At 36.2% G+C, this 12,626-nt stretch overlaps 1 protein-coding gene across 2 annotated transcripts in view; it reads left to right on the forward strand.

The window, feature by feature from the left end:
* Positions 1 to 12,626, forward strand: part of HMCN2 (hemicentin 2) — a 2,554,053-nt gene that overhangs the window by 2,011,430 nt on the left and 529,997 nt on the right. For both annotated transcript variants that reach the window (XM_044058392.1, XM_044058391.1), the window contains exon 66: positions 6,738 to 6,951. In XM_044058392.1, the coding sequence (XP_043914327.1) occupies positions 6,738 to 6,951 (214 nt within the window). The remainder of the gene's footprint in view (positions 1 to 6,737; positions 6,952 to 12,626) is intronic.

Genomic DNA, 12,626 nt, shown 5'->3' on the forward strand with positions numbered 1-12,626 from the left:
TGGTAAAATTTATTGCTAATGTGTTTAGCTAAAGCATTGTCTGTTTTGCCTTTAGTAATAGCATAAGTATGTTCATATGCTCTATCTTTGAATTTACGATCTGTTTTTCCGATGTAATATGCAGGACAGGAATTACACAAGGCTAGATAGACAATGCTTTTAGAATTACAGTCAAGTCTGTGTTGAATGAAAAATGTTTTGTTAGCAATCTGAAAAAAGTCAATAGATTTTACATTTTTGCACATTTTACAAATACCACATTGAAAGCAGCCTTTAGTTTTATTAGTAAATGTTAATGTCTTAGTTTCCAATAAATTCTTTAAATTGGCACCTCTCTTATATACAGTAAAAAAGTTAAAACCAGTCCTATCAAGTAGTGCATTGTCTTTACTGAGAAGTTGCCAATTCTTGTGTAAAATAAATTGTATCTGTTCACTGTCTTTATTGAACACCGTAATAAAGCTCGGTTTCTGTACAAAGGGAGTCACTTTCTTAAACTCTAAAGGTCTAATACATGTGTCAGTAGAGCAAACGTAGCTAGACACCTGATGTTCAATTATTAGGTTACCACCTTGTATACCAACAAGTTTTTTGTCATGTAAGATAGCCTTAAAAACACCTGTTGTCCGCTTATTCTGAACTTCCATTACTAGTTCAGAAATTAATTGGTTAGGGTAACCACAGTTTACAAACATGTTTCATGTTGGTTAAAACTAAAAAGTTACCTTAGGTATTGAATGTATTGTTTTACCTAGAAGTACTAACGTTTAAACCCTGTTTGTACATGTATAATAACAATTTTTGGATTATTCATTAGTTTATCACACTTTTATGAGTAGTTGTATATATTTTTTATTTTTTTATTATTTTTTTATTTTATTTATACACACTTTCATAATTGTCAATAAGACTAGTATACTATTTGATGTTACATTTCACTGTTTGCGCCAGAAAATACTTTGCATATTTAGGATACTTTGTATATAATTTGTTTACCTTTTTATTTTTACATAATACGCTTTTAACTACTAATTAATTAAACATTACAGCTCTAGTTGATTGGTCGATAGAAACATGACTCATAGAGTCGAATTTTTAAATTTGATAGTATTTGCTGTGATTATTCATTTCTGAAGAAGTTGTTCATTTGTAACGACGAAAACGTTGCTAGTTTTAATAAACTTCCTGAACATTATTCTGACTGCTTTTTACTTTAGTGCTGGTTTCGCAGGCTGCAGGTTTCCAGTTTTTCATTGTTTACATAGTGTTTGTTCCTTCCTGTTTTTCTTGGCTTGTTTGTTATGGCGACTGGTGTTCCTGAAGCCCTACCAGCCCCAATGTGTTTGGTACAACCCCTCAAACTGGTCAAGCGGACCGGACAACTTTCATGAACTCGTTGTCACAACGTATGGATGATATCGCTTTACGTTTGGATAGGCTTGATAACCAAAACAGAGTCAACTCTTCAATTAGTACCACAGGTTTACGGCGCATTACGGAAAGTACTACTAGCCCTAATGTTCATATGAATGACAACATTGGTAGCGCATCGAATGGGACTCGTAGTGATTCCTTTTCGATCCCACCAGGACAGCAAACTAGACAAGATAACCATGTTTCACCTAGTGGAAACCACGCTAGCAACACCGTGCTTATTGGCGCTCCTTCTTTCATAGACTGGGTTCAAAATACAGACAACTTGCTTACAGCTTTTAGTCTCAACGAGGAACGACCGGCTAGTGACGCTCTACATGAACCAGTGAGTATTCCAACAGTTATTGACAAACTAAAAATGCTTGTTACTAAACTGGTCAAAATAAAAAAACTGCAATTAGAAGTAGTTTACTTCAAGCAATGTTTAAAGGAGAGAGAAGTCCCTAAAGGTTTGAGATGTTTCCATTTTCCTACGGGACTAGTGCTTGATTCTCCTTTCCATAAAGAATTGTTAAACCTATTTGACAACTCAGGTTTTTTACTTATGGAACTGATGATTAAACATTACGTTGTACAAATCGACGAACTTTCAGCGGATGTTCATAATCTAGATATGGACATAAAGGCAGACGTTGACTTCAACAGATATAAATTTGACTATTCAAGAGTATTTACAAGCATAGATCAACTTATCGACAAATTAAAAGAGAATAAAACTAAGAAATTAACCCGTGACCGACTAGCTTACTCTAATGGGTCTGCTTAACCTAAACCTCAACAAACTCAAGTATGGGTTAACAAGAACTTCGGTTCTACAAGTAATAACCAGCCCATTGCTCATGACACTAGCAGGTTTTTTACAAGGAAGAGCAGACTGTGAACACATCAAATTCAAAGACTGTTCGGAATCAGAGAAACAATGGTTGGAACAAAAAGAAACGTTAATAGATATAACTGAACCACAATCTCAACCAAAACTGGACATACTGAAGAATTCTAATAATGACTTCAATATTTATAATTTTTCTTCAGTTAACATTGATCTGGTTTTGATTGACCTACTAGCTAAAGGTAATTCCTTTGTTCCTAGTAGGAATATGAATGTGGCTCATACCATCATTGAGTTAAAATGTTTTGTTAGAAAACTGAACCTTTCATTCTTGTTAGGTAACAATGTGTGTACGAACACTAAATTTAAACCACTTAGTACTTTCAACCCCCCTTTACACCCACTGCTTCGTTTATTTGAAAACATCTGTGAGTTGGACATTAGACACATCCCCTTTAAACGGAGACAGTCTAAACATCTTAACAACATGAGTCTTGAACAGTCTCAAGCTTTGGAACTGTTAAGGTCCCAAACAGTGAGATGTATTAAACCAGACAAAGGTGGAGGTTTAGTGATATTTGACACCTGTGATTATAATAAAAAGATGGATTTAGTTCTTAGTAGTCCAGCCTACCTAAAAGCTTCACTTAATGAGTATAATATTGCCCAAACTAGAGTCAAAGGCTATTTTAGGGATTTGTTTATTGAATGAAGAATTAACATAGATATGTTTAATTATATAAACATTCCATTCCCCAAACTTCCTATTATGTTTGGAATCCCGAAAATCCATTAAGACCTTTTTAACCCACCAATGAGACCTTTTATAGATGGTAGAGCATCATTAACTTATCCATGTGCCAAAGTTGTTGACTATATTTTGCAGAAATACTTGAAAAAAATACCCCAAGTATGTAAAGACTCTTGGTCTCTCTTGGCCAAACTGAATGAGTTAACTATAGACACCCATGACAATTTCTTGACAATAGATGTAGTAGATCTGTATACATCTATACCATATATGGAAGCTGTTGACTGGGCAGCTTTATCTTTGAAAGAAAATAATGCTCCAACCGACGAAATAGAGTTGGTTACTGAACTAATCGACATAATTTTAACTAACAACTTTTTCACCTTTAATGGTCAACACTACTTACAAAAACATGGTGTAGCTATGGGCTCACCATGTGGAGCAAGCTTAGCCAATATTTTTGTAGCCTATTGGGAGAAAACTTTCATATTTGATATACCAGTTAAGAATAGTATGATTAGGTACTATACTAGATTCCTTGACGATATTTTCGTCATCTTTAAAGGTGACCAAGTAGAGGCCAGTAACTTTGTGAACTATTTGAACACTACTACACTTTTTTTCAAATTTGCCTTTAAATTTGATACAATGAATATCGATTATTTAGATGTGAAATTGACCAAAAATTTAGACCAGAATTATTTGTGTTCTAACATTTATAGGAAACCTACTTACTGCAACTCGTATCTACACTTTTCTAGTGCATATCCATTTAAGCAAAAACGCTCTATTGTCAAGGGCCAATTAGTCAGAGCAGCTAGATTATGCTCTTTAGAAATTGACTTTGCTAAGGAATGTGAAAATTTAACTAAAATTTTTGTAAACCGTGGTTACCCTAATCAATTAATTTCTGAACTAGTAATGGAAGTTCAGAATAAGCGGACAACAGGTGTTTTTAAGGCTATCTTACATGACAAAAAACTTGTTGGTATACAAGGTGGTAACCTAATAATTGAACATCAGGTGTCTAGCTACGTTTGGTCTACTGACACATGTATTAGACCTTTAGAGTTTAAGAAAGTGACTCCCTTTGTACAGAAACCGAGCTTTATTACGGTGTTCAATAAAGACAGTGAACAGATACAATTTATTTTACACAAGAATTGGCAACTTCTCAGTAAAGACAATGCACTACTTGATAGGACTGGTTTTAACTTTTTTACTATATATAAGAGAGGTGCCAATTTAAAGAATTTATTGGAAACTAAGACACTAAAATTTATTAATAAAACTAAAGGCTGCTTTCAATGTGGTGTTTGTAAAATGTGCAAAAATGTAAAATCCATTGACTTTTTTCAGATTGCTAACAAAAAATTTTTCATTCAACACAGACTTGACTGTAATTCTAAAAGCATTGTCTATCTAGCCTTGTGTAATTCCTGTCCTGCATATTACATCGGAAAAACAGATCAGAATTCAAAGATAGAGTATATGAACATACTTATGCTATTACTAAAGGCAAAACAGACAATGCTTTAGCTAAACACATTAGCGATAAATTTGACCATTCCTTTTCATTTGTGGCAATTGATCAAATCTTAGATAATACTAGGGGTGGTCCCACATCATTATTACTTGAATGTTGTGAACTTGAATGGCAATTAAAACTTAATACATTCTCATACCCAGGTCTAAATGACAACTGCAACATTTCATGTTGGTTAAAACTAAAAAGTTACCTTAGGTATTGAATGTATTGTTTTACCTAGAAGTACTAACGTTTAAACCCTGAGTTTGTACATGTATAATAACAATTTTTGGATTATTCATTAGTTTATCACACTTTTATGAGTAGTTATATATATTTTTAATTTTTTTATTTTATTTATACACACTTTCATAATTGTCAATAAGACTAGTATACTATTTGATGTTACATTTCACTGTTTGCGCCAGAAAATACTTTGCATATTTAGGATACTTTGTATATACTTTGTTTACCTTTTTATTTTTACATAATACGCTTTTAACTACTAATTAATTAAACATTACAGCTCTAGTTGATTGGTCGATAGAAACATGACTCATAGAGTCAAATTTTTAAATTTGATAGTATTTGCTGTGATTATTCATTTCTGAAGAAGTTGTTCATTTGTAACGACGAAAACGTTGCTAGTTTTAATAAACTTCCTGAACGTTATTCTGACTGCTTTTTACTTTAGTGCTGGTTTCGCAGGCTGCAGGTTTACAGTTTTTCGTTGCTTACATAGTGTTTGTTCCTTCCTGTTTTTCACAGCTGAAATCATGCAGTCGGTGTGCTCTGCGTGGGTGCTCAGGGACAATGCTAACAGACAATATGGTACAAGATATGCAACCTCTGTGCCCCATGAGTGTACAGTGCTGTGGGTACTTAGGAACAGCATATGTAGATGGCGTAACACACAGAGCTGTCCTGTGGGCGATTCATGGTTAGAGCGCTCAGGAGCAATATTCACAGATCGCATGGCATGCTGTATGATGTCTATCAATCCTATCTGTGTCAGACATGCAGGCAGCAGCACAGTCTGTTGTATGTTATTCTGCATCCCTGATTGCAAAGCCAACTTTGTATAACAAGACAAATGACACAGAACAGTTTGTAACATCTATTCTGCCAGGCACTTGAGATCTATAAACAGTATTCAACACTCATATGCAAAATTCTGACCAAACAGCACGGGATAGGTGTCATTACATGCTGATGGCATCTCTTCATATGGTTAGCAGTGTATTTAATTTGTATGTATGGAAAGTTGTATATTCACATTTTGTCTGAATTCTGCATTAATCTCACACAGTAAAATGAACTAAGCAGTGGTATTACTGTATAAAACATTCTTAGGTTCCTGGTCAAGTATTATGCATAGTCTAGCAACTAGCACAGAGGACTAATTGTATGAGCTGTTACCAAGCTTTTCCTCTACTCCATGGTTTGATTCATTCAGATTCCATTTGCCTACCAACTGACTGAACAAGTCACTTAACCAGACAATGAGCTGAGGTAATTGGAAAGTGGGATAGGCTCCTAAATAGTATCATGGACCTTATGCCTTGTAACTACACAGCCACACACACACACACACACATTCTTAAAAAAGTGATTAGATTAGGCAGGTTAAACATTGGCATCCCAGTGAAGAGAAACCTTAGTAGTCCCTTTAGCCTTTTGTGAATATCGGGCTAAAGGCATAATATAATAGTGACTTTTAAGTACATCACACATGGATATAATGTCAAAAGGGTACTTTTCAGAAGGAAAATCTCAGTGGTTTGAGAAATGGTTAGAATGAACATATGGGCAAATTCTGCAGAAAATAACTAAGCAGTTCAAAGTAATTATAACTGATGCACAGAAAATCTTTACAGAAATGGTGTGTACAAAACTAATAAAAAACCTTAACACTGCCCAGACCAGACATTAAGGAATTCTAGTCATAGGAGAATGTAACGTTAGGTGAAATATTGTGTGTGTGTGTATGTGTGTGTGTGTGTGTGTGTGTGTGTGTGTGTGTGTGTATGTGTATGTGTCAGTGTCAGTTTATCCCAGATAAACAGCAAGTGCCAGTGAAGTCAAAGGTTCTTAGCCTGTGTGATATTTAGTTTCAGATGAAGATTCTCTTGTAATATGTTATATGATAACAAATATCACATAATGCATGTTCGATTTTTTTATTTTTTTAACAGCCAGAAGATAGTGGCAACTACACGTGCACTGCAGTAAATGCAGCTGGGAAGGCCAGGCATTCGATATACCTCACCATCCAGGTTCCTCCCACATTTACTGAAGTACCTGGAGATATGTCTTTGAACAAGGGGGAAAGGCTTGTCCTGACCTGTGCTGCTAAAGGAAACCCTCTCCCTGTCATCAGCTGGACTTTCAACAACAGACAAGTGGCAGGTACGTAGCTTTGGGCAACGGCCTTTTCTGAGAGCATCAGTCAAGGTGTAGAAAGAGAAATGTCTGTTATAAATGGCTTTACTTTAAAGATAATATGCAAGTAAAATCCTATCATCTCTGGATGTTGTAGTCTATCTGCACTGGTACACTAAGTGTAATGTATCCCATACTTTGCCTCATCTGCATTTTATATCTTTGTGCTATAATAGAGCAACAAAATGTGCTCTGCCCACCTACTCACTGAAAACAAATTTCATGATAGAAGCATAGTAAAAGCAGACATAATATGCTTGTTTTGGGCATGTATTTATCAATATTTGTCTAATATATTAGAGAAAATTGTTCATTTTTGTTTTGTATTTTTCTTCTTTAGGAGGCCAGTCATTAGAATGTCTGCCCTTGTTATTTTTTCAGCATTCTCTTGCTATTATTTTGTGTTATGGGCCTAGTGTTACTGGTTGAATGCTCCAGCAGTGTTAACAGTGTATGCAAAATGTTAATATCGGTTTAACCAGTGATCGAGGGTGACACTGCTGTGCAACAATGTCAACTAACCTCTAGAGCCATTCACATAGAGCTCAACTGGATACCAAATAATTTATCTAACCAAAATCCCAGGGACCTAAAGAACACATTGCTACTTAAAGCCATGGATGCAACTTTTGGATTTCTGTGACTGATCTCAGATCAAACGTCCATATTTGCCTAAACAGATTTCTACATCTGGGATATAATATATAAGCTGAATATTAAATATCATTTTTCAGAGTACCGATAGAATGCTATTTTTTTTTATTTTATTTTTGTCTATAAACTTGTATAACTTTACAGAAAAAAGAAGTGTGAGCAGCATAAATTGTGTCCCAAAATGTGTGACTTGATTATTAATAGGAAAGTCTAGGAGGTCCCTGAATGTTGTTTAGCTGTAGTGCTACATTAAGTGCAATGTAATCCATACTGACATTATTTGATGATTTCAGTAGTTGATATGGAGATTTTTTTACTAGGATGAGTTCACTGTACTGAAGACAAACTGGCAAATTGCAGGTAACCAAAAAAAACAGCAGACTGAAACTGTCATTTTCCAGATTTTTGCAGTTCAAAGTATAAGGGAAAAGGGAAGTGCTTAAAAATTGGAGGATTACTTTTAGGTTTATATGTTATTCTACTATAGTGTCACCTGTTATAAAAAGTTTAAGAAGGTGAGAACTTACCCTCCTCTGTTTGAGTGTTTTCAGTCTGCAAGTTTGCAAGACAGTAGTTTTGATCACGTTCACAACTTAAACCTTTATTAGTAGTAGTATTAAGTGTGCTTACATTGACAACAAGAGGTAAATGTCAACATTTATCATGCTTCTGGGGCTTTTTAAGGACCTTTGAAGTTGAAGTCCTAAGGACCCTTGAATTTCAAAGTCTGGATGGTGCCTTCGCTATCCCTTCACCCCAAAAAGCCTTGTTTACTATAGGTTTATAGGCTAGTACTAGGATAACTGCCCTTGTGGCAATTTTAAGCCTAGCTAATTATCTCATGTGAGTATCAAACTCTGCACCTTGTGTTTGTAAGGCAAATATCTTAACCATTATGCCAACCTCCCATCCCTGCAGAAGAACAGTCACATAGGGTGCAGCAGTATGTATTTAGACTTGGGAACCTCAATTCTGAAGTATCCTTACTCCTTCAAGGAGTATATCAATGCCTTGACACACACTAGTTTGCAGGGCCAGATGCATAAACACCTTTAAACAGATGAGATACTACCCCAAGCACAAGTCCAGTTTAAAAAATAGTTAGGTTTACTTGTGTCTAAGGAATTGTTAAGGAGACATTGCCCTCCTTAGAGAACAGACAGTATTACTTGTTCTGTGGTTTAAGTGCTTAAGGTGCCTATCTAATATAGTACTATAAAAATGTACTATATAAAATAAAGCATATATTTTCAGCAGTATCCGTGACATTATTTGACATCACTGCCTTTTATAAAGTGACAGCTGCTTGTCTAAAACACCGCAAATTAAAATAGCCTATTCTATGAATGATGCACCCCACAAAGTGCCAGCAAGCTTTGCTTTGTCACCTGCTAGGATCAGTGTACATATTTCATCAGTCCTACACCCAAAACCAAGCTAGCCTGACCACCCATCACAAATGTGGCTACCAAACACTCATTTCTTTTCAATAAAATAATTAGATTTATTTTTGTATCGTAATTATCATATTCTCTCTAGAAACATAAATACATCAGAATGACTATATTCAACGTGTTTTTGTTGTTAGTTTTATATTGAACGATAGTTTCAAATACTGATTTTGCATTTTCGTTGTCAGCAAGTTTTATTCTCTTCTACCTATCCAATCTAGTGAAATGCCAGTTTAAGAAGCAGACCTTTGTTGTTAAAATATAACATTTGCTGCATTCTAGTATGAAATTCTGCAAATTCTTGACCTCATGCACAAGGGCATAACCAGGATTTTTGGAACCATACACCAGCTTAACTTAATGTAACCCCCCCCCCCACACACACACACACACACACACACACACACACACACACACACACACACAAGTAAGTGTAAACTCCCAACACTAAACAGTGCATGTTTCTGGACAGTGGGTGGGATTCAGATTGATTTTTTTATACGTGCTCTAATTGATCAACCCACACCTGAAGGAGAGTATCTCTGATTGAGACACATGGAAAAGATGCACAGAGAAATAAGTCTTTAATGGCTCATTATCTTGTCCCTGAATCGAGCACTGCATTGTCAGACGTGACTGTGCTAGTATTCTCCATAACAGTCCACACATCCTGATAGCAGAGGTACCACTCCTACACATACACACACACACACACACACACACACACATGTCCCCATACATACAGAGGTACACACTCGCATGCTCATGGTTCGACTACACATACTATATTGTGACTATTGCCACATGACTGAATGGGTGAACAACTTCAAAGGACAGCATTTGTCACTTGTCTTGTATATTCAAATAAGACAATGAGGCTGGGTGTTCATTTAAGTAGTTTATTATTATTATTAATTATTATTATTATTATTATTATTATTTAACATCCTAAATAATCATGCTCCCCTAATAACCAAAAGAATAAAAAGGAAAGCAGCCCCCTGGTTAACGAAAAATACAATTACTTCCATGCGACTCAGAGACAAAACATGGACACAATACAAGAAAAACAAATCTACTTCAAACCTTAATCAATACAAAACTTTACGTAACTCAGTGAAAAACTTATCTCAACAGACCGCAACATTACTTTATCCACCTTCAAAACAATCATAACACTAACCCACGAAAATTCTGGACAAGTATAAATTCACTCTTGAAACCTGGTACTATAGAAAACCCAAACCCCAGCCCAGACTCACAAGACATAGATCTTGCTACCCAATTCAATTGTTTTTTCATAGACTCTATTTCTAAACTTACTTCCTCTTTACACACAACAATTCACCTAATACCTCCTCTTCTGCCAACCTACATCCCCCTCCTACTCCTTTGTCTCATTCACCCTCACCTCAATCTCCTCCTCCTACTCCTTTGTCCCAATCATCCCCACCTCAATCACACCCTTTCTCAATTAAACCTACTCCTACTTCTACCATAAGAAAACTCCTACAGAAATTAAAACCAGGCACCAATGCCCTGACAACATTCCCTCATACTATCTCAATATTGCTGCTGATGCCATTGCCCTCCCTATCAGCATCCTCATCAATCGCTCTATCCAAGAAGGTCTTGTTCCCTAATCCTGAAGAAAGCCTATATTATTCCACTACACAAAGGTGGAAATAATACTGACATCTCCAATTTTCGCCCTATAGCTATCCTCTCTCCTATTTCTAAAGTCTTGGAGAAATGCATCCACCTTCAACTCCTTCCCACCTCTTGGACAACAATCAAATAACCCACACCCAACATGGATTCAGACCCCACCATAGTACTATGACAGCCCTTCTATCTTTCCTCGAAACTGTTAGCAAAGCTAGTAATACTGGACTCATTGTATCTACCACTCTTCTTGATCTTTCCAAGGCCTTTGATACTATATCCCACAACCTACTTCTTACTAAACTATCTAATCTAAACCTTTCTCTCACTTCACTCCACTGGTTTAACAGCTATCTCTCCAGCAGACAACAAGCAGTCAAATGGAAAAAAGCCACTTCTTCCTTTCTAAATACCCCTACAGGTGTCCCACAAGGCTCCATCCTGGGCCCCCTTCTCTTCAATATTTTCATTAATGACTTTTATCACGCCATCCCTCAAGCTAATATTATTCAATATGCAGATGATTCCACAATCATCTGCACTGCCTCATCCATACCAACTCTACTAAAGCTTACCCAGGAAGCCTTCTCCACCACTGAAAATTGGATGAAAGACAACCATCTAGCCCTTAACGCTACTAAAACCAAACTCATGATATTTACCCCTTCAAAAAATACTAACATTGATCTTAAATCATTCTCCATCTATAGCCATAATAACATTCCCCTTGAACTTGTATCAGAAACCAAACTATTAGGAGTCCAAATCGATGACCAGTTTAAATTCCACTCCCATCTGCTGAAAAACATAAAAAAAACTCACCAAAAACTTGGAATGCTCTACCGTCATAATCGCTTTCTTAGCCCAGCTGCCAAACTTACACTCTCAACTACATTTCTCTTACCCTCCCTCCTCTATGGAGCACCCCTTCTCACCAACCTCCAATCTTCCCTCAAAACCAAACTATCCTCTTGTTACAATAAAATTGCCAAATTTGCAACTTCTAACAAATCATCTATACACCACTGTGAACCACTCCACCAACTAAAATGGTTAGAACTACCCAACTACCTCTCATATACCCAACTCACATATGCTCACAAACTGATTTTCCAGCCAACCTCTGCCCCTCACTCTCTTCTACCTTTAAAATCCACCACACACAAAGACAACTAAGATCAAACAATCAAAACCTCATAGAAATACACAGACCCCACCACCTCCTGGACAAAACCTCCTGTCCTTCTCTCTTGCACCCTCATGTAACTCCCTTCCTCTCTCTATTCGTACTATCGCAGCCTCCCATCCTTCAAAAAAATCACTCCACTCCTATCTATCTTCCTCATGGCAATGCTCCTGCTCTCACCCTTCATAACATACTATTTTCATCTTGTAACTCTTTCAGCTCTGACTACTCAGACTATAAGAACACCAGGCAGCATATTTTTGTTTTTAATTTGGTGTATCTCTTATTGCCTTGTTTCAGCTGTTTTCTGCACGATTTATTATGTACATTGTATTATGTTTTACCCCATCAAATGTATATATATTTCCCCTGTACTTGTTACTTTTCTCATGTTGAACCCCATGTAATGTCTATGTTTATCCTCATTCTCTGTTAATTATGTATGTGGAGCTTTTCTCCCCAGGACTCCATTGAAAACGGGTTCTTTAGCCCAATGGACTATCCTGGTTAAACAAATGCAAATAAATAAATAAATAAATAAATAAATATTACACATAAACACATCAGGATGGATGACTAGAACATTAAACGAGATAACTGACTGCTACACACATACATGCTTTCACTCTGGCTGCTCATTCAAAATGGCACTCTTGCTGGCACATGTGCAGTACTTATATGCATGT

This window comes from Protopterus annectens, chromosome 16.part0 (genome assembly GCF_019279795.1).
Source record: "Protopterus annectens isolate FY-2018-M chromosome 16.part0, PAN1.0, whole genome shotgun sequence".
Classification (NCBI taxonomy): domain Eukaryota; kingdom Metazoa; phylum Chordata; order Ceratodontiformes; family Protopteridae; genus Protopterus; species Protopterus annectens.